The sequence below is a fragment of the Oncorhynchus tshawytscha genome, linkage group LG19 (assembly GCF_018296145.1).
Source record: "Oncorhynchus tshawytscha isolate Ot180627B linkage group LG19, Otsh_v2.0, whole genome shotgun sequence".
NCBI lineage: Eukaryota > Metazoa > Chordata > Actinopteri > Salmoniformes > Salmonidae > Oncorhynchus > Oncorhynchus tshawytscha.
This window is the reverse complement of record NC_056447.1, coordinates 50,847,614-50,874,650: the sequence shown is the minus strand read 5'-3', so window position 1 is coordinate 50,874,650 and position 27,037 is coordinate 50,847,614. Positions and strand designations below refer to the sequence as shown.

The window sequence follows — 27,037 nt, the reverse complement described above, 5'->3', positions numbered from 1 at the left end:
AGGTACCTGTACCAGACAGGGAGAGAAGGGTGAGTGTGGTGGAGGTACCTGTACCAGACAGGGAGAGAGGGGTGAGTGTGGTGGAGGTACCTGTACCAGACAGGGAGAGAAGGGTGAGTCTGGTGGAGGTACCTGTACCAGACAGGGAGAGAAGGGTGAGTGTGGTGGAGGTACCTGTACCAGACAGGGAGAGAGGGTGAGTCTGGTGGAGGTACCTGTACCAGACAGGGAGAGAAGGGTGAGTGTGGTGGAGGTACCTGTACCAGACAGGGGGAGACAGGCCAGGGAGAGAGGGGTGAGTGTGGTGGAGGTACCTGTACCAGACAGGGAGAGAAGGGTGAGTCTGGTGGAGGTACCTGTACCAGACAGGCCAGGGAGAGAGGGGTGAATGTGGTGGAGGTACCTGTACCAGACAGGGAGAGAAGGGTGAGTCTGGTGGAGGTACCTGTACCAGACAGGCCAGGGAGAGAGGGGTGAGTGTGGTGGAGGTACCTGTACCAGACAGGCCAGGGAGAGAGGGGTGAGTGTGGTGGAGGTACCTGTACCAGACAGGCCAGGGAGAGAGGGGTGAGTGTGGTGGAGGTACCTGTACCAGACAGGCCAGGGAGAGAGGGGTGAGTGTGGTGGAGGTACCTGTACCAGACAGGCCAGGGAGAGAGGGGTGAGTGTGGTGGAGGTACCTGTACCAGACAGGCCAGGGAGAGAGGGGTGAGTGTGGTGGAGGTACCTGTACCAGACAGGCCAGGGAGAGAGGGGTGAGTGTGGTGGAGGTACCTGTACCAGACAGGCCAGGGAGAGAGGGGTGAGTGTGGTGGAGGTACCTGTACCAGACAGGGAGAGAAGGGTGAGTCTGGTGGAGGTACCTGTACCAGACAGGGGGAGACAGGCCAGGGAGAGAGGGGTGAGTGTGGTGGAGGTACCTGTACCAGACAGGGAGAGAAGGGGTGAGTCTGGTGGAGGTACCTGTACCAGACAGGCCAGGGAGAGAGGGGTGAGTGTGGTGGAGGTACCTGTACCAGACAGGGGAGAGGGGTGAGTCTGGTGGAGGTACCTGTACCAGACAGGGGGAGACAGTCCAGGGAGAGAGGGGTGAGTGTGGTGGAGGTACCTGTACCAGACAGGGAGAGAAGGGTGAGTCTGGTGGAGGTACCTGTACCAGACAGGCCAGGGAGAGAGGGGTGAGTGTGGTGGAGGTACCTGTACCAGACAGGGAGAGAGGGGTGAGTCTGGTGGAGGTACCTGTACCAGACAGGGAGAGAGGGGTGACTGTGGTGAAGGTACCTGTATCAGACAGTGGGAGACAGGCCAGGGAGAGAGGGGTGAGTGTGGTGGAGGTACCTGTACCAGACAGGGGGAGACAGGCCAGGGAGAGAGGGGTGAGTGTGCTGGAGGTACCTGTATCAGACAGGGAGAGAGGGGTGAGTGTGGTGGAGGTACCTGTACCAGACAGGGAGAGAGGGGTGAGTGTGGTGGAGGTACCTGTACCAGACAGGGGGAGAGAGACCAGGACAGAGAGTGAACAGAGAGGGGTGAGTGTGGTGGAGGTACCGGTACCAGACAGGGGGAGAGAGGCAGTAATCTCTCCGGTTAATTTAGGTCAAAATTAGGTTGTATTTTTGGAGTTCTGATCTAGAGTGAAGGCCATGCAGTTGAGGGTAGCATCCTGCATATGTACCCGCCGAAAAATCCAAGTTTATCTAACTCCAAATCTATCCTTTTGTAAAAAAAAAAATTCAAACATTAAAAAACGTGAGAGCTCACATTAAGCTCTGCCTCTCTCTCTGAGGGGGGCGTGTCTCTCTGTAGCTACTGTATCTGTCTATCGTAGCATGTAGCTACTGAATCTGTCATTCTATCGTAGCATGTAGCTACTGAATCTGTCATTCTATCGTAGCATGTAGCTACTGAATCTGTCATTCTATCGTAGCATGTAGCTACTGAATCTGTCATTCTATCGTAGCATGTAGCTACTGAATCTGTCATTCTATCGTAGCATGTAGCTACTGAATCTGTCATTCTATCGTAGCATGTAGCTACTGAATTTGTCATTCTATCGTAGCATGTAGCTACTGAATCTGTCATTCTATCGTAGCATGTAGCTACTGAATCTGTCATTCTATCGTAGCATGTAGCTACTGAATCTGTTATTCTATCGTAGCATGTAGCTACTGAATCTGTTCTATCGTAGCATGTAGCTACTGTATCTGTCATTATATCGTAGCATATAGCTCCTATATATCTGCCTATCGTAGCATGTAGCTACTGTATAATATGTAGAAATACTGAAGATCAAGAGGCAGAACAGACAACCACAACTATGCCCGTCTCTCTCTCCAGCCTCGCTCTCTCAACATCTCCCTCTCCCTCGCTTTCTCCAACCTCTCACTGTGTGTCAAGCCTCGCTAAAACAGAAACCTCTTTCTCTGCAGAGAACAACCCATTGTCCAGCCTCTGGCCCGGGATTTGGACTGCGGTCCAACGGACCACCTAATGCATATGGATCCTCTGTGCTGAATCAGTCATTCAGTGTCCCTGTGAGTGTCCTGAATCCTGTGAGTGTCCTGAATCCTGACATATGGGCCCTGGGAGGGATGAGTTTAATCTTATTGTAATATCTAAGATGGCGCCTACTCCAACAGAACACTGTATTTTAAATCCTTCGGAAACTCAAAATGGTCCACTCAGTGTGTGTGTGTGTGTGTGTGTGTGTGTGTGTGTGTGTGTGTGTGTGTGTGTGTATGTGTGTATCAGTCTGGTCCGATTACAAGAGGTGCATTTGAGTTCAGAGCAACACAAACACTTGTCTGTGTCAGCCTCAGAGTTACCCAGAACGCATTGCATGATAGTCTGACTCTGGCACTACTGGAAAATGCTTGTGGCAACAGTTCTTTGATTTCATGCCTTTGGTTCGAAAAACAAATCGTTTTGGCTATTTTAGGTTTATATTAAAGCTGCTAATGGGGTTAAAGTACTGAAAGGTGCTATGATATGGAACATAGAAACAAACATAGATGAATTGAAGGGAGAGGTTTGGTACTCGGATGACTGCTATATTGACGACGCTTGGCTCGACACTAATGGTATAGCCTGCAGCTGAGGCAAAGCCCGACATGACTGGGTCGGAAGGAATAATAGGTTCAGTACATTGACATTTACTGAGCACTTGTTCCTTGTCGCGCTAGAAATTATGCTGCTGTTCATCTCACGTTCCTACTTTCTGTTTTACAATCTGTACTTTTCCCTGGATGAGAGGCTCTTCTAACTGAATCAAAGCTCATAAGAAAGTGCACCGGCTGTACTTTCAAGTTGCCGTGGGGACGCCCTAATTTTCAGTGCGGGCATATAGCCGATAACAGGGTTAGTCAACTCTTACCCAACAAGGTCCGGAGCCTGCTGCTTTTCTGTTCTACCTGATAATTAACTGCACACCTGGTGTCCCAGGTCTAAAGCAGTCCCTGATTAGATGGGAACAATGAAGAAATGCAGTGAAACTGGCTTTGAGGTCCAGAGTTGAGTTTGAGGGGCCTATACTCTTGGGAGGCAGAGGCCAGAGGGAGAGGAGGGTGGTGTGGAGTGGAGTGGGGTTCATATGGTCAGGTGCCCCCGGCCTGAGGACTAATTTTTCAGTTTTTGATTTGTTAAAAAAGTTTGAAATATCCAATAAATGTCGTTCCACTTCATGATTGTGTCCCACTTGTTGTTGATTCTTCACAAAAAAATACAGTTTTATATCTTTATGTTTGAAGCCTGAAATGTGGCAAAAGGTCGCAAAGTTCAAGGGGGCCGAATACTTTCGCACGGCACTGTACATAGGTGTACAGGGGCCCATTATCAACAACCGTCATTTTTTACTTAAGCCATATGTTTGACACCCCTGATGTAGAACCAACCAACAACTCACATCCCCTGCCAGACAACTTGTTGTTTGGCCATGGTCAGGGCCAATAGAGCACTCTGTACTAATAGAAGATATTGTTCTAATACCTTGCGCTGCGAATCCCTTGGATCAGTGATCTGAGTTATAATCCAATTTGATATATTACCTAACATTGTGGGGGCATTGAGAAGGGCCAGTTATACTGCTGTTACTGCTGTTATAATCCAATTTGATATATTACCTAACATTGTGGGGGCATTGAGAAGGGCCAGTTATACTGCTGTTACTGTTGTTATAATCCAATTTGATATATTACCTAACATTGTGGGGGCATTGAGAAGGGCCAGTTATACTGCTGTTACTGCTGTTATAATCCAATTTGATATATTACCTTATATTGTACACTACAATGGGGGCATTGAGAAGGGCTGTTATAATCGGCCATAGACTTGGATGGGTATCTATATTACAATCTGCCTAACACTTCCAGTTCTTATGCCTGAACTATGGAGTTAAGCACGCCGATTCTAGATTATGACAATGGAAGCTCCAAAACTGGAATCAGTCAGCAAGCAAAGTTTGAAATATGTTCTACTCTCTTGTGGTTTTGAGTCTCTAGCGACTCCTTGACAAGAGGGTAGAACACTTGGCAAACTTTGCTCGTTGAAAGACACACTCCTCTGCCCTGGAACGAGGGAGAGGGGGAAGGAGAGAGAGAGAGAGAGACACACTCCTCTGCCCTGGAACGAGGGAGAGTGGGAAGGAGAGAGAGAGAGAGAGAGACACACTCCTCTGCCCTGGAACGAGGGAGAGGGGGAAGGAGAGAGAGAGAGACAGACACACTCCTCTGCCCTGCTGCTAGAGACATCCTGCTAATGGCAAACTTTGCTCGTTGAATTGCATTTATTTGGGTTAAAAACATATACAGTTAGACGCACACTGTATTCCCAGAGTTAAGCACTGTATTCCCAGAGTTAAGCACTGGATTCCCAGAGTTAAGCACTGGATTCCCAGAGTTAAGCACTGTATTCCCAGAGTTAAGCACTGGATTCCCAGTTAAGCACTGTATTCCCAGAGTTAAGCACTGGATTCCCAGAGTTAAGCACTGTATTCCCAGAGGTAAGCACTGTATTCCCAGAGTTAAGCACTGTATTCCCAGAGTTAAGCACTGTATTCCCAGAGGTAAACACTGTATTCCCAGAGTTAAGCACTGTATTCCCAGAGTTAAGCACTGTATTCCCAGAGTTAAGCACTGTATTCCCAGAGTTAAACACTGTATTCCCAGAGTTAAGCACTGTATTCCCAGAGTTAAGCACTGTATTCCCAGAGTTAAGCACTGTATTCCCAGAGTTAAGCACTGTATTCCCAGAGTTAAGCACTGGATTCCCAGAGTTAAGCACTGTATTCCCAGAATTAAGCACTGAATTTCTATTTATTTCCTTATCTTACCTCATTTGCACTCTCTGTATATAGATATAGACTTTTTGTTTTCTTTTGTTCTACTGTATTATTGACTGTATGTTTTGTTTATGTGTAACTCTGTGTTGTTGTATGAGTCGAATTGCTACGCTTTATCTTGGCCAGGTCGCAGTTGCAAATGAGAACTTGTTCTCAACTAGACTACCTGGTTAAATAAAGGTGAAATTAAAACATTTTTAAAAATTCATTCCAAAGTGGTCCTTCGTTGGTAAATAACTAGGAGTTATGTCGTAAATAATGTGAATAAGCCATATACTAAAGAGTGTTAAACTGATAAATAAGGGACGGGCATGTTTAACTTATTGAGCTGTGTGTGGTTAGGTAGCTAGAGGGGGAAGGATTAAGTTAAACTGATAAATAAGGGACAGACATTTTAACTTATTGAGCTGTGTGTGGTTAGGTAGCTAGAGGGGGAAGGATTAAGTCAAACTGATAAATAAGGGACGGACATTTTAACTTATTGAGCTGTGTGTGGTTAGGTAGCTAGAGGGGAAGGATTAAGTTAAACTGATAAATAAGGGACGGGCATGTTTAACTTATTGAGCTGTGTGTGGTTAGGTAGCTAGAGGGGGAAGGATTAAGTTAAACTGATAAATAAGGGACGGGCATGTTTAACTTATTGAGCTGTGTGTGGTTAGGTAGCTAGAGGGGGAAGGATTAAGTTAAACTGATAAATAAGGGACAGACATTTTAACTTATTGAGCTGTGTGTGGTTAGGTAGCTAGAGGGGGAAGGATTAAGTCAAACTGATAAATAAGGGATGGACATTTTAACTTATTGAGCTGTTGTGGTTAGGTAGCTAGAGGGGGAAGGATTAAGTCAAACTGATAAATAAGGGATGGACATTTTAACTTATTGAGCTGTGTGTGGTTAGGTAGCTAGAGGAGGAAGGATTGTTAAACTGATAAATAAGGGATGGACATTTTAACTTATTAAGCTGTTGTGGTTAGGTAGCTAGAGGGGGAAGGATTGTTAAACTGATAAATAAGGGATGGACATTTTAACTTATTAAGCTGTGTGTGGTTAGGTAGCTAGAGGGGGAAGGATTAAGTTAAACTGATAAATAAGGGACAGACATTTTAACTTATTGAGCTGTGTTGGTTAGGTAGCTAGAGGGGGAAGGATTAAGTCAAACTGATAAATAAGGGATGGACATTTTAACTTATTGAGCTGTGTGTGGTTAGGTAGCTAGAGGGGAAGGATTGGTTAAACTGATAAATAAGGGAACATTTTAAATTGAGCTGTGTGTGGTTAGGTAGCTAGAGGGGGAAGGATTTTAAACTGATAAATAAGGGATGGACATTTTAACTTATTGAGCTGTGTGTGGTTAGGTAGCTAGAGGAGGAAGGATTGTTAAACTGATAAATAAGGGACGGACATTTTAACTTATTGAGCTGTGTGTGGTTAGGTAGCTAGAGGAGGAAGGATTAAGTTAAACTGATAAATAAGGGACGGGCATGTTTAACTTATTGAGCTGTGTGTGGTTAGGTAGCTAGAGGAGGAAGGATTAAGTCAAACTGATAAATAAGGGACGGACATTTTAACTTATTGAGCTGTGTGTGGTTAGGTAGCTAGAGGAGGAAGGATTAAGTTAAACTGATAAATAAGGGATGGACATTTTAACTTATTGAGCTGTGTGTGGTTAGGTAGCTAGAGGGGGAAGGATTAAGTTAAACTGATAAATAAGGGACAGACATTTTAACTTATTGAGCTGTGTGTGGTTAGGTAGCTAGAGGGGGAAGGATTAAGTCAAACTGATAAATAAGGGACGGACATTTTAACTTATTGAGCTGTGTGTGGTTAGGTAGCTAGAGGAGGAAGGATTAAGTTAAACTGATAAATAAGGGACGGACATTTTAACTTATTGAGCTGTGTGTGGTTAGGTAGCTAGAGGGGGAAGGATTAAGTCAGATCCACACTGAACCCACTTTAGGTAGCTAGAGGAGGAAGGATTAAGTCAGATCCACACTGAACCCACTTTAGGTAGCTAGAGGGGGAAGGATTAAGTCAGATCCACACTGAACCCACTTTAGGTAGCTAGAGGGGGAAGGATTAAGTCAGATCCACACTGAACCCACTTTAGGTAGCTAGAGGGGGAAGGATTAAGTCAGATCCACACTGAACCCACTTTAGGTAGCTAGAGGGGGAAGGATTAAGTCAGATCCACACTGAACCCACTGCGCCTCCACAGGGAATGTTTTAGTGACATACACACACAGAATTTTTTTTAAGCAAACAGGAAGCTACGGCCCTTTGTTGTTACAAGGATGTATATTCTGCTAGTCCACACAATAGGCACAGGCCACCTTATCTGTTCGATCATAACAACCTTAATGCAAACACATAATTTTTTGATTCATTGCAAGTGGGTAAAGGTAGGACAGGGTCCTCTCTCTCTCTCCCCCTCTACCCCCCCCCCTCTCTCCCCTCTCTCTCCCCCTCTCTCTCTCTCTCCTCTCTCTCCTCTCTCTCTCTCTCTCCCCCCCCTCTCTCTCTCTCCCCCCTCTCTCTCTACCCCCTCTCTCTACCCCCCTCTCTCTCTCTACCCCTCTCTCTCTCCTCTCTCTCTCTCCCTCTACCCCCTCTCTCTCTCCCCCTCTCTCTCTCTCTCTCTCTCTCTCTCTCTCTCCCTCTCTCTCTCTCTCCCTCTCTCTCTCTCTCTCTCTCTCTCTCTCTCTCTCTTTCTCTCCTTGAGAACAAAACAGCCCTTCATTTCACACCACTGCAGAGAAGAAGAACACACACTATGAGAGAGAAGAAGGATCCTGTGGTGCTTTATTGGTATTCCTTCCAGGCAGCTGGTCAAAACTGATCCTCATGGAGACAGACACACCACTCTGCCACGCTGCTAGAGACATCCCTCTAGCTAGCCTCAGTGGAACGAGGGAGAGGGGGAAGGAGAGAGAGACAGACACACCACTCTGCCACGCTGCTAGAGACATCCCTCTAGCTAGCCTCAGTGCAACGAAGGAGAGGGGGAAGGAGAGAGAGACAGACACACCACTCTGCCCTGCTGCTAGAGACATCCCTCTAGCTAGCCTCAGTGGAACGAGGGCTCAGTGGAGGGGGAAGGAGAGAGAGACAGACACACCACTCTGCCCCGCTGCTAGAGACATCCCTCTAGCTAGCCTCAGTGCAACGAGGGAGAGGGGGAAGGAGAGAGAGACAGACACACCACTCTGTCCTGCTGCTAGAGACATCCCTCTAGCTAGCCTCAGTGGAACTAGGGAGAGGGGGAAGGAGAGAGAGACAGACACACCACTCTGCCCTGCTGCTAGAGATATCCCTCTAGCTAGCCTCAGTGGAACGAGGGCTCAGTGGAGGGGGAAGGAGAGAGAGACAGACACACCACTCTGCCCTGCTGCTAGAGACATCCCTCTAGCTAGCCTCAGTGCAACGAGGGAGTGGAGGGGGGAAGAGAGAGAGAGAGACAGACACACCACTCTGCCCTGCTACTAGAGACATCCCTCTAGCTAGCCTCAGTGGAACTAGGGAGAGGGGGAAGGAGAGAGAGACAGACACACCACTCTGCCCTGCTGCTAGAGATATCCCTCTAGCTAGCCTCAGTGGAACGAGGGCTCAGTGGAGGGGGAAGGAGAGAGAGAGAGACAGACACACTCCTCTGCCCTGCTGCTAGAGACATCCTGCTAACTAGCGATGGGGGAAAAATAGATACAGTTACATATCAATACCATTTTGGACAATATTATATTGATATTTTGATCGATTTGCTAGGTAGTGTTAGCTCGCGCTAATCGGCTGTACCTGCACCAAAACTGGTATTTGTCATCCTATAACTTGTCCTCCATCTTCTTTAAAAAAATAGTTAGCCAACATGATTTCAGCACTTTTACTTCCCTTACTTTTATGGCTCTCTTGTCTCTCTGCAGCAGACATATACTGAGCAATATGTTAGGAACATGGGACCTGGACTAGACTTAAAACACACATGGGACATGGACTAGACCTAACACACATGGGACATGGACTAGACCTAATACACATGGGATGTGGACTAGACCTAACACACATGGGACGTGGACTAGACCTAACACACATGGGACGTGGACTAGACCTAACACACATGGGACGTGGACTAGACCTAATACACATGGGACGTGGACTAGACCTAACACACATGGGACGTGGACTAGACCTAACACACATGGGACGTGGACTAGACCTAACACACATGGGACGTGGACTAGACCTAACACACATGGGACGTGGACTAGACCTAACACACAGACAGACAACCTGGTTCATTCAGGAACGAATCAATAGCATATTAACAATGCATATGTAGGTTGACCTTTCAACACATAGCCCTGCCAGAAGCCCTGCCAGAATCCCTGCTCTCCCCTGTGGACTCACAGAGCACAGAGTGGAATCTCTTTTAGACCTGGTTAAATACTGCTATCTCTATTAGACTGAATGAAGTGGAAAATACTTCTTAAAGGGGGTGAACTCAACTTTAATATGTCTCCTCCATGTCGACAGCATCCTCATTTTCCAAACTTGCTGGCCTACATATAGGGCCTACATATAGGGCCTACATATAGGGCCTACATATAGGGCCTACATATAGGGCCTACATATAGGGCCTACATATAGGGCCTACATATAGGGCCTACATAGTAAAAACAGGAAAACAGTCAGTGGAAATCGACTCTACCTTAAACAACAAAAAAGGAGAAAAAAAGGGATGAATGCTGCATTGAGACCAGAAAATCAAGAGGCAACATCTAGACTTAGACCTCCAGCCATGTGTATCATATAGACCAGACCTACTGTAGACCTCCAGCCATGTGTATCATATAGACCAGACCTACTGTAGACCTCCAGCCATGTGTATCATATAGACCAGACCTACTGTAGACCTCCAGCCATGTGTATCATATAGACCAGACCTACTGTAGACCTCCAGCCATGTGTATCATATAGACCAGACCTACTGTAGACCTCCAGCCATGTGTATCATATAGACCAGACCTACTGTAGACCTCCAGCCATGTGTATCATATAGACCAGACCTACTGTAGACCTCCAGCCATGTGTATCATATAGACCAGACTTAGACCTCCAGCCATGTGTATCATATAGACCAGACCTACTGTAGACCTCCAGCCATGTGTATCATATAGACCAGACTTAGACCTCCAGCCATGTGTATCATATAGACCAGACTTAGACCTCCAGCCATGTGTATCATATAGACCAGACCTACTGTAGACCTCCAGCCATGTGTATCATATAGACCAGACCTACTGTAGACCTCCAGCCATGTGTATCATATAGACCAGACCTACTGTAGACCTCCAGCCATGTGTATCATATAGACCAGACCTACTGTAGACCTCCAGCCATGTGTATCATATAGACCAGACCTACTGTAGACCTCCAGCCATGTGTATCATATAGACCAGACCTACTGTAGACCTCCAGCCATGTGTATCATATAGACCAGACCTACTGTAGACCTCCAGCCATGTGTATCATATAGACCAGACCTACTGTAGACCTCCAGCCATGTGTATCATATAGACCAGACCTACTGTAGACCTCCAGCCATGTGTATCATATAGACCAGACCTACTGTAGACCTCCAGCCATGTGTATCATGTAGACCAGACCTACTGTAGACCTCCAGCCATGTGTATCATATAGACCAGACCTACTGTAGACCTCCAGCCATGTGTATCACATGTGTATCATATAGACCAGACCTACTGTAGACCTCCAGCCATGTGTATCATATAGACCAGACCTACTGTAGACCTCCAGCCATGTGTATCATATAGACCAGACCTACTGTAGACCTCCAGCCATGTGTATCATATAGACCAGACCTACTGTAGACCTCCAGCCATGTGTATCATATAGACCAGACTTAGACCTCCAGCCATGTGTATCATATAGACCAGACTTAGACCTCCAGCCATGTGTATCATATAGACCAGACCTACTGTAGACCTCCAGCCATGTGTATCATATAGACCAGACTTAGACCTCCAGCCATGTGTATCATATAGACCAGACCTACTGTAGACCTCCAGCCATGTGTATCATATAGACCAGATCTACTATAGACCTGCAGCCATGTGTATCATATTGACTAGACTTAGACCTCCAGCCATGTGTATCATATAGACTAGACTTAGGACCTCCAGCCATGTGTATCATATAGACTAGACTTAGACCTCCAGCCATGTGTATCATATAGACCAGACCTACTGTAGACCTCCAGCCATGTGTATCATATAGACTAGACTTAGACCTCCAGCCATGTGTATCATATAGACCAGACCTACTGTAGACCTCCAGCCATGTGTATCATATAGACCAGACCTACTGTAGACCTCCAGCCATGTGTATCATATAGACCAGACCTACTGTAGACCTCCAGCCATGTGTATCATATAGACCAGACCTACTGTAGACCTCCAGCCATGTGTATCATATAGACCAGACCTACTGTAGACCTCCAGCCATGTGTATCATATAGACCAGACCTACTGTAGACCTCCAGCCATGTGTATCATATAGACCAGACCTACTGTAGACCTCCAGCCATGTGTATCATATAGACCAGACCTACTGTAGACCTCCAGCCATGTGTATCATATAGACCAGACTTAGACCTCCAGCCATGTGTATCATATAGACCAGACCTACTGTAGACCTCCAGCCATGAGTATCATATAGACCAGACCTACTGTAGACCTCCAGCCATGAGTATCATATAGACCAGACCTACTGTAGACCTCCAGCCATGTGTTTCATATAGACCAGACCTACTGTAGACCTCCAGCTATGTGTATCATATAGACCAGACCTACTGTAGACCTCCAGCCATGTGTATCATATAGACCAGACCTACTGTAGACCTCCAGCCATGTGTATCATATAGACCAGATCTACTATAGACCTGCAGCCATGTGTATCATATTGACTAGACTTAGACCTCCAGCCATGTGTATCATATAGACTAGACTTAGACCTCCAGCCATGTGTATCATATAGACTAGACTTAGGACCTCCAGCCATGTGTATCATATAGACTAGACTTAGACCTCCAGCCATGTGTATCTTATAGACCAGACCTACTGTAGACCTCCAGCCATGTGTATCATATAGACCAGACCTACTGTAGACCTCCAGCCATGTGTATCATATAGACCAGACCTACTGTAGACCTCCAGCCATGTGTATCATATAGACTAGACCTACTATAGACCTCCAGCCATATGTATCATATCGACCAAACCTACTGTAGACCTCCAGCCATGTGTACAGTCTGAAATGATTGACACCCTTGATAAAGATGAGCAAAAATTACAGTATAAAATATAATTCAAACACTGAGCTACGTATATTGTATGCAAAAAAAATACTACTACTAATACAATTGTTCAGAGACATTTTTTGTTTACAAGCATTTTTTTTCTCTCGAAAAGGATTGGGGTCAAAATTATTGGCACGCCTGTTTTTCCAATACCTCACCTTGCGAGGATAACGGCACTGAGCATTTTTCTCAACATTTTATGAGTTGGAGAACCCATTGGGAGGGATTGTAGACCATTCCTCAGTACAGAATATTTCTACATCATTGATATCCTTTGTCTGTACTTATGGACTGCCCTCTTCAATTCAAACCACAGGTTTTCAATGGGTTTCAAGTACGGAGACTGAGATTGGCCATTACAAAAATGTAGATTTAGTGGATTTTGATGTGTGCTTGGAGTTAGTGCCTTGCTGGAAGATCTACTTATGGCCAAGTATAAACATCCTGGCAAACAGGTTTTGGAGCAAAAATAACCTGGTAGTGGGTAAAGATACCATAAACACAGGCCCCAGGACCAGTAGAAGCAAAATAGCCCAATAACATCAAAGATCCACCATATTTTACAGTAGGTATGGGGTTATTTTCTGCTCATACATTCTCATTTTAACACCGAACCCACCACTGGTGTGCTTGGCCAAATAGCTCTATTTTCATGTCATTCAACAAATGTAAATGCCTGGGGTATGCTAAACAGCAGTGGCTCTTGGATTGAAACTGGTGTTTTGGTCATGAAAATAGAGCTGTTTGGCATCTAAATATACAGTCATTTTTGTTCATCTTTTGTCAATGGTGCCAATGTACTGTAGGGCCAAATCAGTTAAAAACAAGAGCCACAGTTCTAAAGGAAGCTGTGGCATTATCAAGTTATGGAAACATGGACACTTTGTCAAACAGCTCAAAAAAATATGGTGAGCAAAAAAAGGCTGAGTTCAAGTAGGGACAGTCCATCAATCTTCTGAGAAAGCGATGTACTAATAGACCTCAGAGCCACAGCTGTAAGGAGGAAATGTGGAAATGTTCAATAAGAAGTACTGCAGTTTACAGCACGAGCTGAAGGAGCGCTTGTATCAGCGCTGGGCCCCCCGATCCCTGCATCTAGTTGAAGTTGGCGATTTCAAGGAAAAGTACAGTCGTTTTCTACAGAAAGAAGGAAGGAAAGAAAGAAGAAAGGAAAGGAGGAAAGCAAGTTTCATGTTTAAATTAGAGGTCGACCGATTATGATTTTTCAAAGCCGATACCGATTATTGGAGGACCCCAAAAAAAAAGCCTATACCGATTAAATCGGTCAATTTTATATATATATATATATATATATATATATATATATATATTTGTAATAATGACAATTACAATAACACTGAATGAACACTTATTTTAATTGGATATAATACATCAATAAAATCAATTTAGTCTCAAATAAATAAATGTTCAATTTGGTTTACATAATGCAAAAACAAAGTGTTGGAGAAGAAAGTAAAAGTGCAATATGTGCCATGTAAAAAAGCTAACATTTAAGTTCCTTGCTCAGAACATATGAAAGCTGGTGGTTCCTTTTAACATGAGGTAAGACGTTTTAGGTTGTAGTTATTATAGGAATTATAGGACTATTTCTCTCTATTCCATTTGTATTTCATATAACTTTGACTATTGGATGTTCTAATATGTACTTTAGTATTGCCAGCCTAATCTCGGGAGTTGATTGGCTTGAAGTCATAAACAGCGCAATGCTTGAAGCACAGCGAAGTGCTGCTGGCACACGCAGTAAAGTGCTGTTTGAATAAATGCTTACGAGCCTGCTGCTGCTTACCACCGCTCAGTTAGACTGCTCTATCAAATCATAGACTTAATTATAATATAATAATACACAGAAATACGAGCCTTAGGTCATTAATATGGTCAAATCCGGAAACTATGATTTCGAAAACAAAACGTTTATTCTTTCAGTGAAATATGGACCGTTCCGTATTTTATCTAACGGGTGGTATCAGTCTAAATATTGCTGTTTACATTGCACAACCTTCAATGTTATGTCTTAATTATGTACAATTCTGGCAAAATAATTACGGTCTTTGTTAGGAATAAATGGTCTTCACACAGTTCGCAACGAGCCAGGCGGCCCAAACTGCTGCATATACCCTGACTCTGCTTGCACAGAACACAAGAGAAGTGACACAATTTCCCTAGTTAAAATAAATTCCTATTAGCAGGCAATATTAACTAAATATGCAGGTTTAAAAATGTATACTTGTGTATTGATTTTAAGAAAGGCATTGATGTTTATGGTTAGGTACACATTGGTGCAACGACAGTGCTTTTTTCACAAATGCACTTGTTAAATCACACGTTTGGCAAAGTAGGCTATGATACAATGATAAATTAACAGGCACCGCATCGATTATATGAAACGCAGGACAAGCTAAAGATAAACTAGTAAAATCATCAACCATGTGTAGTTAACTAGTGATTATGTTAAGATTGATTGTTTTTTATAAGATACGTTTAATGCTAGCTAGCACCTTACCTTGGCTCCTTGCTGCACTCGCATAACAGGTGGTCAGCCTGCCACGCAGTCTCCTCTTGGAGTGCAATGTAATTGGCCATAATCGATGTCCAAAAATGCCGATTACCGATTATTATGAAAACTTGAAATCGGCCCTAATTAATCGGCCATTCCGATTAATCGGTCGACCTCTAATTTAAATTGTTTCATTTTTTAATTTAACCTTTATTTAACTAGCCAAGTAAGTTAAGAACAAATGTTTATTTACAATGACGACCTACCCCCGGCCAAACCCGGACGACACTGGGCCAATTGTGCGCCGAGCTACGGGACTCCCAATCACGGCCAGAGGTGATGCAGCCTGGATTCGAACCAGGGACTGTAGTGCGCACAAGTATAGTGAAATGCCTTTCTTGCAATCTCTAAACCCAACAATGCTGTAATCAATATCAATGTAGTACTGAAAATAACAAGGTAGAACAAAAACACAAGACAAATAGAAAATAGAAATCAGATTTGTTGTCTTATATGACCTGAAGAAGACACAGGTCATCCTGTTCCTCGTCGGACTGCCTCCTGAGTGGTTTTTCCACTACACAAGGTTTGCTCCAATACCATATTTACAATGTGCAGGGATACTGGAGTGATGGAGGTAGATATGTATAGGGGTAAGTCCTGCCGAGGCAGCAGCTACTCTTCCTGGTGTCTGGCAGAATTAAGGCAGTTATACCATTTTAAAAACATCACAATACATTCATTATAGAATTCCCAACACACTAAGTGTGTGCCCTCAGGCCCACACTCCACTACCATATATCTACAACACAAAATCCATGTGTCCGTGTGTGTCTAGTGCGTATGTCATCATGTTATCGTGTGTGTGTGTGTGTGTGTGTGTGTGTGTTTGTTTGTTTGTGTGTGTGTGTTTGTTTGTGTGTGTGTGTGTGTGTGTAGACTCCTGTGAGTGTACATGAAGACAGAATAAATCAAATTCCTAAAATATAAATACCATTCAAGGCTGAACTCAGATAGAGCGGGTAGCCATTTTTTTTTTATAGCTATTTAGCAGTCTTATGGCTTGGGGATAGACGCTGTTCAGGAGCCTGTTGGTGTCAGACTTGATGCACTGGTACTGCTTGATGCGCGGGAGCAGAGAGAACAGTCTATGGCTTGGGTGGCTGGAGTAAACATGAATGAAGTGTGAGGAACTTAAAGAAATAAGTAAGCACCAGTCCGACAGCTTGTGAATGTTGAAGCTGTAGTAGTATAGTATAGGAGTAGGTATAGTTATAAAGGCTTGTGAAAACCTAACTTAGCATAGATTAAGTACAGGTAATTCATTATCGGCAGAAAGAAGTAAGTTAAGCATAAACGCAGGGTAAAGAAGTAAGGCGGTAAAGAAGTAAGGAGGTAACGAAGAAGAAGTGAGAACCAGTCAGACAACTTACGAATGTGAAACTTTAATCGGTGTCATTAAGTATAACCGCTAGTTGAGTTATGACGTCTTAATGTGTTGAGCTCTTAGTCAGTGGGGTATTATCAAGGTACACAGTTTGAGTTATAGGCCTCATAATGTTCAGAAGTATTGCATCCTGATTAAAGGTTGTCTGACTGGCAAGAACAGGAAAGATAAGTAGGCTACAAGGTTATTATAGTAAACAAAAACTGAAACAAAAAATATATCAATTGGAAAAACTATTTAGTGAACTGAAATTGAAAAATTTAATTAAAAAGTTAAAAACTAAAACAATCCTGAAACTATTATCTTTGGGTGCAAAAATACAAAAAAAAAACATAATAAATTATGTTTAGTTTGAGTTTTTCTTCATTCTAAACTTTGAGGAAAATCTAGAGAACGTCCTCTTGCTCAGTTGTGCACCGGGGCCTCCCACTCCTCTTTCTATTCTGGTTAGAACCAGTTTTCACGGTTCTGTGAAGGGAGTAGTACACAGCGTTGTACGAGATCTTCGGTTTCTTGGCAATTTCTCGTATGGAATAGCCTTCATTTCAGAAGAAGAATAGACTGACGAGTTTCAGAAGAAAGGTCTTTGTTTCTGGCCATTTTGAGCCTGTAATGGAACCCACAAATGCTGATTCTCCAGATACTCAACTAGTCTAAAGAAGGCCAGTTTAATTGCTTCTTTAATCAGAACAAGCTTTCAGCTGTGCTAACATAATTGCAAAAGGGTTTTCTAATGATCAATTAGCCTTTTAAATTATAAATTGGATTAGCTAACACAACGTGCCATTGGAACACAGGAGTGATGGTTGCTGATAATGGCCTCTGTACACTGTCATGACGTTGGCCTGGGGGTAGGTTTATGACAGTCATAAATACCTCTCCCCCCTTTTTCCTCTCTCTACCCTACTGATGTGACATTTGAAAATCCTTTGGTTAACATAGAGATTCTGGGAACATCAGAAGGTGGGGGGAAATGAACTATCTTCTGGTAATCCGACCAATTGAACATATGCGGTGGTACTTAATGAATATGATGTCAGTTCGGTTGTCATCTGAGACATTCTCAGCAATGATAGGATGACATAAACTCTACAGTGGAAAGTCTGCACATTGTAGTTATCGGATTCACATGGAATTGTTGTTCAATTTAAATGTTTGAATATAAAATTATTGGTGAAGAGATGAAATGTAATTTTAGCTTCCAAATGAGAGATTTGGGTTTTCATAAGGTTAGGGCTCTGCTCAATCAGTGGCCCGCCCCTGTGAAGAGACATGGGTTATAAAACTTTTCAAACACACCGTTCTCGCTCCACTATATAAAGCCTTGACGAAAATGTAACCTCCTGTTCCAAGTACGTGAGGTCTGCAGCCTCTGCGTTAAAAGGACTAACATGTCAACTACAGAAATAAGCCAACCTCAGCGTGAGCTTTGGTTGCGAATGGTATGAACTTTGAACTCTTATTCACTACAGAAGTGATACCTTGTAGCCGTTGAGTTAGCAACAGCAGCTGCAAACGTGGGCTAGGAAAGAACAGACAGAGTACCTGTCTACCACACAACAACGTTACTACAACGTATCCAATTGACCACCAGAGACATTCTTCAAAGGACAAAGGACTCGGTTGGGCAACACGGCCTTCCATCTACCACCAACCTACCGAAGCGCAGCTCAGAGTAAATATTTATTGCATTTTCCTTTTCCAAATGGGCGGTAATTTAGAATGCATAAGATACTGTATTTACGATAGAGACATCGCTTCTCCATTTGTTCTTCATGTCTTCCCACTCTTTCACTCAAACCCAGCCCCCTTTTCTTTGTTTAACCAGCTGTCATATCTGTTCCGCCCGCTAGGGACGTTTTCCTTCATGATATAATTTGTAATCAAGGTATGATTCATTCTTTGTATATGTAATTCTGTGTGATTAGTTAGTTATTTAGTAAATAAATAATTAAACTCTATTTTGCATTGCTGATTCAACTTGTTAGCCAGGGTTCGTGAAGATAACCAAGAATTTACAACTTTCAGATGAGACTAAACAAGGTGACGATTAAATATTGACTGCTATTGATGTAAAAGATTACCAGGTCTTTAAGAGTTTATTCAGAAGATAACAGCTCTATAAATATTATTTTGTGGTGCCCGACTGTCTAGTTAATTACATTTACATGATTAGCTCAATCAGGTAATATTAATTACAGAGAAAGGATTTTATAGAATAGCATGTCATATCATTTAATCCGCCATAGCCAAAGACACGACAACGCCTATGTAGATATTTCATAAGAAATCAGCCGTTTCCAGCTACAATAGTCATTTACAACATTAACAATGTCTACACTGTATTTCTGATCAATTTTATGTCATTTTAATGGACAAAAAAAATGCTTTTCTTTCAAAAACAAGGAAATATCTAAGTGACCCCAAACTTTTTAATGGTAGTATATATATTCTTATTCCATTCCTTTACTTAGATTTATGTGTATTAGGTTGTTGTTGTGGAATTGTTAGATTACCATGTTAGATATTGCTGCACTGTCGGGAACTAGGAGCACAAGAATTTCGCTACACTCGCAATAACATCTGCTAACCATGTGTATGTGACCAATACAATTTGATTTGATTGCGTCTGAGGTCACTGTCCATTTGAAAGGTCAACCTGGCAGGGCATTAAGTGACCTGTGTGAGCTAAATACCTGGAAAAGGTCAAAGGGGAAATGTTTACTATGTCACCTCTCCAGTTCTGGCAGGTAAGAATGGTTGTTTATTCTAATCTGTTCTCTGTGGCAGTGGATCTGGTTTCTGTCCCTGCATCCCAAGCATTTGTGGAGAGAATATTCAGCCTGTCATCAGACTTGAGAAACAGAACATCCACCTCTCTGGAACACAGAGTCTTCTTGAAGATAAACCAGAAAATCGTGTTTGGTTGAATGGAAACCCCCCCCACACACACACACAAACACAAGCTGGCTGTGACATGATAAATTTGTGAAGAAGTGTTGTATTGTTTTTTGCCGTTGTTGCAGGTGTTTTCATAAACCCTATTTGAAGGGGTTAGTCAGTGATACATGTTTAATATTACAAAAACATAACATAACTTAATTTGTTGTTTCCTCTGTCAGATAAAGGTACTTGATTATTCTTACATCTTCTACTAAAGTAAAAACAAAGAGTACTTTGAATCCAAGTCACATTATGATAGTTTTCTTATTTAAACCTAACCAAACCTATGTCCTGACCATGGAGTTGTATGGAGTGCTCTAGCGGCCAAAAGTCTGTGTTAGCATGTGTAGTGTCATTGAGGACTTTAGTCTGTGTTAGCATGTGTAGTGTCATTGAGGACTTTCACTATTTTGATTTAGTTAACTGGGTGGGACTTCCAACTTCATTGGCTAATCCCTCCTGATGTCCCAGTTGGCATGACTTGGTGTCCCGGCTGGCATGACTTGATGAGGCAGTTGGCATGACTTGATGAGCCAGTTGGCATGACTTGGTGTCCCGGCTGGCATGACTTGATGAGCCAGTTGGCATGACTTGGTGTCCCGGCTGGCATGACTTGATGTCCCGGTTGGCATGACTTGATGTTCCGGTTGGCATGACTTGATGTCCTGGTTGGCATGACATGATGAGCCAGTTGGCATGACTTGGTGTCCCGGCTGGCATGACTTGATGAGGCAGTTGGCATGACTTGATGAGCCAGTTGGCATGACTTGGTGTCCCGGCTGGCATGACTTGATGAGCCAGTTGGCATGACTTGGTGTCCCGGCTGGCATGACTTGATGTCCCGGTTGGCATGACTTGATGTCCCGGTTGGCATGACTTGATGTCCTGGTTGGCATGACTTGATGAGCCAGTTGGCATGACTTGATGAGCCAGTCGGCATGACTTGATGTCCCAGTTGGCATGACTTGATGTCCCGGTTGGCATGACGTGATGACCCGGTTGGAGTCGTGACAGCCTGGTCATCAGGAGGGATCAGCCAATTCATTTTACTTGTGAAGAAGAAAATTTAGTATTTAAGACGGCGATGGCCGCCTCAATGGCGCTGCCCATGCTCTCATAGACACCATAATGACACAGATACAGAGATTTAAGTCTATCTCCTTATGTCTTACTGACCCCCCAGTGGCGAGAAGTGACATCCTAAAAACACATAAATGGCTCATCCCTCCCTTCCTCCCTCCTCCTCTCTCCCTCCTCCTCCTCCCTCCCGCTCCGCCCTCTCTCCCTCTAAGTAGCATATGCTACTTTCTGTCATTAACACTAAAACTGAAACTAAGCAATATACAAAATAAATAGAAATGTTGTTTTTTTCATCAAACTTAAACTAAACAACAAATTGTAAATCATGTCTGAAAATATTAAATCACAAAACTATATTAACCTTGGTAGGCTAAGGAATAAAAACATGTATATCAATGCAGATACATTTGCCTATAAAGTATGTCAGTTGGATTGCAGCCCAGTGCAATGCATTAAGGACATTGGTGTTAGACAGATCCACAGATGACGCAATCTCAATCGCACTCCACACCGCCCTTTCCCACACTGGACAAAAGGAACACCTATGTGAGAATGCTGTTCATTGACTACAGGTCAGTGTTCAACACCATAGTGCCCACAAAGCTCATCACTAAGCTAAGGATCCTGGGACTAAACACCTCCCTCTGCCACTGGATCCTGGACTTCCTGACGGGCCGCACCCAGATGGTATGGGTAGGTAACAACACATCTGCCACACTGATCCTCAACACAGGGGCCCCTCAAGGGTGCGTGCTTAGTCCCCTCCTGTACTCCCTGTTCACCCACCACAGCGTGGCCAAGAAAAACTCCAACACCATCATTAAGTTTGCTGACGACACAACAGTGGTAGGCCTGATCACCGACAATGATGAGACAGCCTATAGGGAGGAGGCAGTGTGGCAGTGTGGTGCCAGGACAACAACCTCTCACTCAACATGAGCAAGACAAAGGAGCTAATCGTGGAATACAGGAAAAGGAGGGCCAAACACACCCCATTCACATCAACGGGACTGTAGTGGAGCGGGTCAAGAGTTTCAAGTTCCTTGGTGTCCACATCCCCAACAAACTATCATGGTCCAAACACACCAAGACAGTCATGAAGAGGGCACAACAAAATATTTTCCCCCTCAGGTGACTGAAAAGATTTGTCATGGGTCCCCAGATCCTCAAAAAGTTCTACAGCTGACTGGTTCTACATCCTGACTGGTTGCATCACCGCCTGGTATGGCAAATTCTCAGCATTCGACTGTAAGCCACTACAGAGGGTAGTGCGTACGGCCCAGTACATCACTAGGGCCAAGCTTCCTGCAATCCAGGACCTATATACTAGGCGGTGTCAGAGGAAGGCCCAATTTGTTTTCAAAGACTCCCGTCACCAGTCATAAACGTTTCTCTCTGCTACCTCACGGGCAAGAGGTACCAGAGCGCCAAGTCTAGGTCCAACAGGCTTCTTAACTTCTTTGGGATAGGGGGCAGCATTTTCACTTTTGGATGAATAGCGTGCCCAGAGTAACCTGCCTCCTACTCAGTCCCAGATACTAATATATGCATATTAATATTAGTATTGGATAGAAAACACTCTGAAGTTTCTAAAACTGTTTGAATGATGTCTGTGAGTATAACAGAACTCATATGGCAGACAGAAACCTGAGAAAATAATCCAAACAGGAAGTGGGAAATCTTAGGTTTGTAGTTTTTGAACTCAGCCCCTATCGAATACACAGTGGGATATGTGTCATTTTGCACTTCCTATGGCTTCCACTAGATGTCAACCGTCTTTAGAACATTGTTTCAGGCTTCTACAGTGAATGATGAGAGCTGTTTGACTAAGGGGTCTGGCAGCAGCCTCGTTCTCAGTCACGCGCATTTCACATGAGAGGTAGCTCTCGTTCCATTGCTTTTCTACAGACAATGGAATTCTCCGGTTGGAACATTATTGAACATTTATGATAAAAACATCCTAAAGATTGATTCTATACTTAGTTTGACAAGTTTCTACACCCTGTAATATAACTTTTTGAACTTTTCGTCCGATGTTCGGCTGGACCTGAACGCGCGTTTGGATTTGTTTACCAAACTCCCTAACAAAAGAAGCTATTTGGACATAATTGATGGACTTTATGGAACAAATTAAATCGAACTGGGATTCCTGGGAGTGCATTCTGATGAGGATAAGGTCAACTACACCTGTTGTATTCAGCATTTCACTGTAAGGTCAACTACACCTGTTGTATTCAGCATTTCACTGTAAGGTCTACTACACCTGTTGTATTCAGCATTTCAATGTAAGGTCTACTACACCTGTTGTATTCAGCATTTCAATGTAAGGTCTACTACACCTGTTGTATTCAGCATTTCACAATAAGGTCTACTACACCTGTTGTATTCAGCATTTCACAATAAGGTCAACTACACCTGTTGTATTCAGCACGTGACTAATAACATTTGACTTGAAGTGGGATCTGTGTAGCTATAATTGCGGTGATACATTTCAACAGATGTTAATTTATTACTCATATCGTGAAGGAGAGGTGAGACAGTGAGTGATGTAATAAAGGGAACTTGGACTTGACACCTTTTAACAACCAGGTCAAGACATCACTCAGGTTCAAACATGATAAACAGCCTGGAAATAACCAGTCAGTCAACAGTCCGTCAACAGTCCGTCAACAGTCTGCCAACAATCCGTCAACAGTCCGCCAACAATCCGTCAACAGTCCGTCAACAGTCAGTCAACAGTCCGTCAACAGTCCGTCAACAGTCTGCCAACAATCCGTCAACAGTCCGCCAACAATCCGTCAACAGTCATACAAATCAGTTAATCCATGAAATGTAATTTGCCCTGAAGGCACGATCGCTACAGCAGAAAGAGAAATAACTTGCTCTCGCTTTAACAGTTGAGTGATTTTCTGGTTTGTAATGTCTCCATAAACAATCACGAGACACACCGTGCTCCAGGCACGAAGAAACAGTGTGTGTGTGTGTGTGTGTGTGTGTGTGTGTGTGTGTGTGTGTGTGTGTGTGTGTGTGTGTGGCCTATAAGAGAAGACTGGTTTTGTTTTAGATTTGCATGATGGCCTAGTATTAGGATCAGTGTTCAACAATGACTTCCTTAATTGTGCCACTCTGATATTTACAACCATTTAAATGGATCTTGAAACATAAGGTTGTTTAATCCTCTACTGCGAATAAGGTGTAAACTATCAATACATTTACCAAAGTGCTCAAGTCATTTACATACTGTGCACAAGTCCATGTTTTTCAATAAGACCCTGGGGATTTGATCATCCTAGTACAGCTGTAACATTGTAATAACATGGAATGAGCTAAAAACTATCCAGCTGTTAAAACATTTATCTGACTCATAACATGTCCATCCAGCTGTTAAAACATTTATCTGACTCATAACATGTCCATCCAGCTGTTAAAACATTTATCTGAATAACATGTATCCAGCTGTTAAAACATTTATCTGACTCATAACATGTCCATCCAGCTGTTAAAACAGCTGACTTAAATGTCCATCCATTTATCTGACTCATAACATGTCCATCCAGCTGTTAAAACATTTATCTGACTCATAACATGTCCATCCAGCTGTTAAAACATTTATCTGACTCATAACATGTCCATCCAGCTGTTAAAACATTTATCTGACTCATAACATGTCCATCCAGCTGTTAAAACATTTATCTGACTCATAACATGTCCATCCAGCTGTCATTTGGAGCAGTAACCATTGTAAGAGATCAGAACAGAAGAACAGAACACGGAACAGAGAAGAGAGAACAGAACATTGCTTTGGACAACAGGAGAAGGGCACATTGCATTGAACCAAAACCATTCTACTATGTGTTTTTTGTGTGTTTTTTTTACTGTTAAAAAATAAAATCATAGTTAAATACAATTTTATTATTTTCTCAAATATTAACCAAACATGTATTTGGCAATTCTGAATGGTATGATTGTGTTTAAATATATATATATATATATATATATATATATATATATATATATATATATATATATGTTAAAAATATGAACAGGGCTGAAAATAATAGAAGGCTAAATGAAAATGAGGTAAACACCTCCAAGTTACCCTAAAATGTAATGAACACAAGCAATGGTACACAATGTAGCCTACATACTGGAGAGCCTCAATACGCTAGGATAGCAGACCAATTCATGCGCGCAAAAGCCTACGTAAGAAATGAATGACCCAGTGAGTAAAATCAGATTTGATCAGATTTGAACGAAAACTGGGACACAGCAGGTGTTCGCATATTGATGCTTTCGCTGCATTACGTTGACGATACAGTACCATGCCTCCAACGTTTGAGCAGCGTAGGCTATGTGGAGTAGAATAAATAATGGAGAAAAAAAGTCGTTATTACCATTTCGTTCCGGCTGTTAAGGTATTTTTCGACTTCTGATAAACTTCTCACTGCTGAGTCAGCGGTGGCCATAATCATCGATTCGGTCTCGCGGTTGGGTTTAGGAATTTGAGTCGGTGTAGTGTTCCGTTCACGATGTTTCATCATTTGTAGTCTGACACGATCCTTGTCGACCGACCCTTCACACAGACTGATATGACCATTCTCTCTCTCTCCTTCCCAAGCCGAAAACACTAAACAATGTGCACTCAGACTCCGCCCAGTTGAAGGTCTGCTGAGCAGGAGGAGAAGGTTAACCCTATCGTTCTACCGTGGGTGAGGTTAAGGACACAACCGACGCTTAAACTGATCAACCAAAACCTACAACTGACCTTTACCTTAACCCTAACCTTAACCAAACCCTTGCCCCAAAAATTCAGAAATTAAATATCGGTTTGGGCGTCATTAATGTCCTTATAACATTTTCCTGCTATCATTCCACCGTACACAGAAGACAGTGACTTGAGCAGTTTGTCAAACGTCTCAGCCTATCACAATCCTATCAATACTCCAACCATTCCAAATGTGTTAAACAACAGAAACTGATGTCACCATAATAAAATCTGAAAGGACAAATGTAGGCTGCCACAGTAGTCTCTTCTCTCTCTCTCTCTCTCTCACACACACACACACACACACACACACACACACACACACACACACACACACACACACACACACACACACACACACACACACACACACACACACACACACACACACACACGCCTTATCTAACCCATTCCCCCTGGAGCCAGTATCAAACCAAACAAAGCTAGCCCTCAAAGCAATTAAGGACTAGAAACAAAAAGGACAAAGGACAGTGCCTTGAGTGTTTACTCTTTGCGCAAATAGATCCACCCTACCAGGAGCAGAGGCCATGGGATTGGGAACAGGCCAACCATTCTAGTCTTGGCCGAGTTCCACAAGCCTTTTTCATTAACGTATGTAGATTGCTTAGTGTTTACGACAAGTTTCATCCGCCCAACTTGGTGGTTCTCCAACTGTGAAACTGTGAAAATATAAATGAGCTTTTAAAGGTGTTGGAATTCTTTCTACCTGAATAGAATACCTTATCTGTAATCCACACAGGCGTGTTGTTGCTGTAATCCTTCCTCTCTTGATTTGTTGGTGAGGCTTGGGTTGTGCCTGAAATGACACCATATTCCCTATATAGTGCAGTACCAGGGCTCTGGTCCCTATTCCCTATATAGTGCAGTACTAGGGCTCTGGTCCCTATTCCCTATATAGTGCACTATCAGGGCTCTGGTCAAAAGTAGTGCACTATATAGGGAATAAAGGTCAAATAAAATAAATATAAAAGTGCACTACCAGGGCTCTGGTCCCTATATATTTTTTAAAAATTTAACTGGGCAAGTCAGTTAAGAACAAATTCTTATTTTCAATGACAGCCTAGGAACAGTGGGTTAACTGCCTGTTCAGGGGTAGAACAACAGATTTGACCCTTGTCAGCGCAGGGGGTTGAATTTGCAACCTTCTGGTTACTAGACCAATGATCTAACCACTAGGCTACCCTGCCACCCCAAACATAGAGCACTACCAGGGGAGGACCTGATCCTAGATCAGGGCCCATACTCATAAAGAGTCAGAGTGCTGATATAGGGTCAGTTTTGATTATATGAACAGGGGAGGACCTGATCCTAGTGACACCTCTTGCACTGAGATGCAGGGCCTTAGACCGCTGCGCCACTCAGGAGCCTTGCAGACTTGGTACAATCAGATATGAGGATATTGGATCCCTGGCTACCTGACAAACACAAGCCAGCAACGTATTCACTAGGTCATCAAGTTTTAATGTGCTTACCAATGAGTTTCATTAGTAGGACACGTTCACCAGGTGGCTCCAGCAAAGCAGGGATTAGGGCTACAGTCAGTGTGCGTAGACAGGGTCATAGTG

The 27,037-nt window shown here is 43.3% G+C and overlaps 1 protein-coding gene across 1 annotated transcript in view; it reads right to left on the bottom strand.

Moving 5' to 3' along the window:
• The window catches only part of LOC112218929 (transmembrane and coiled-coil domain protein 3), a 42,859-nt gene extending 17,510 nt beyond the window's left edge, over window positions 1–25,349 (bottom strand). The window contains exon 1 of the mRNA XM_042301839.1: window positions 25,081–25,349. Coding sequence (XP_042157773.1) covers window positions 25,081–25,227 — 147 coding nt within the window. The 5' untranslated portion in view covers window positions 25,228–25,349. The remainder of the gene's footprint in view (window positions 1–25,080) is intronic.
• Window positions 25,350–27,037: the final 1,688 nt, after the last annotated feature.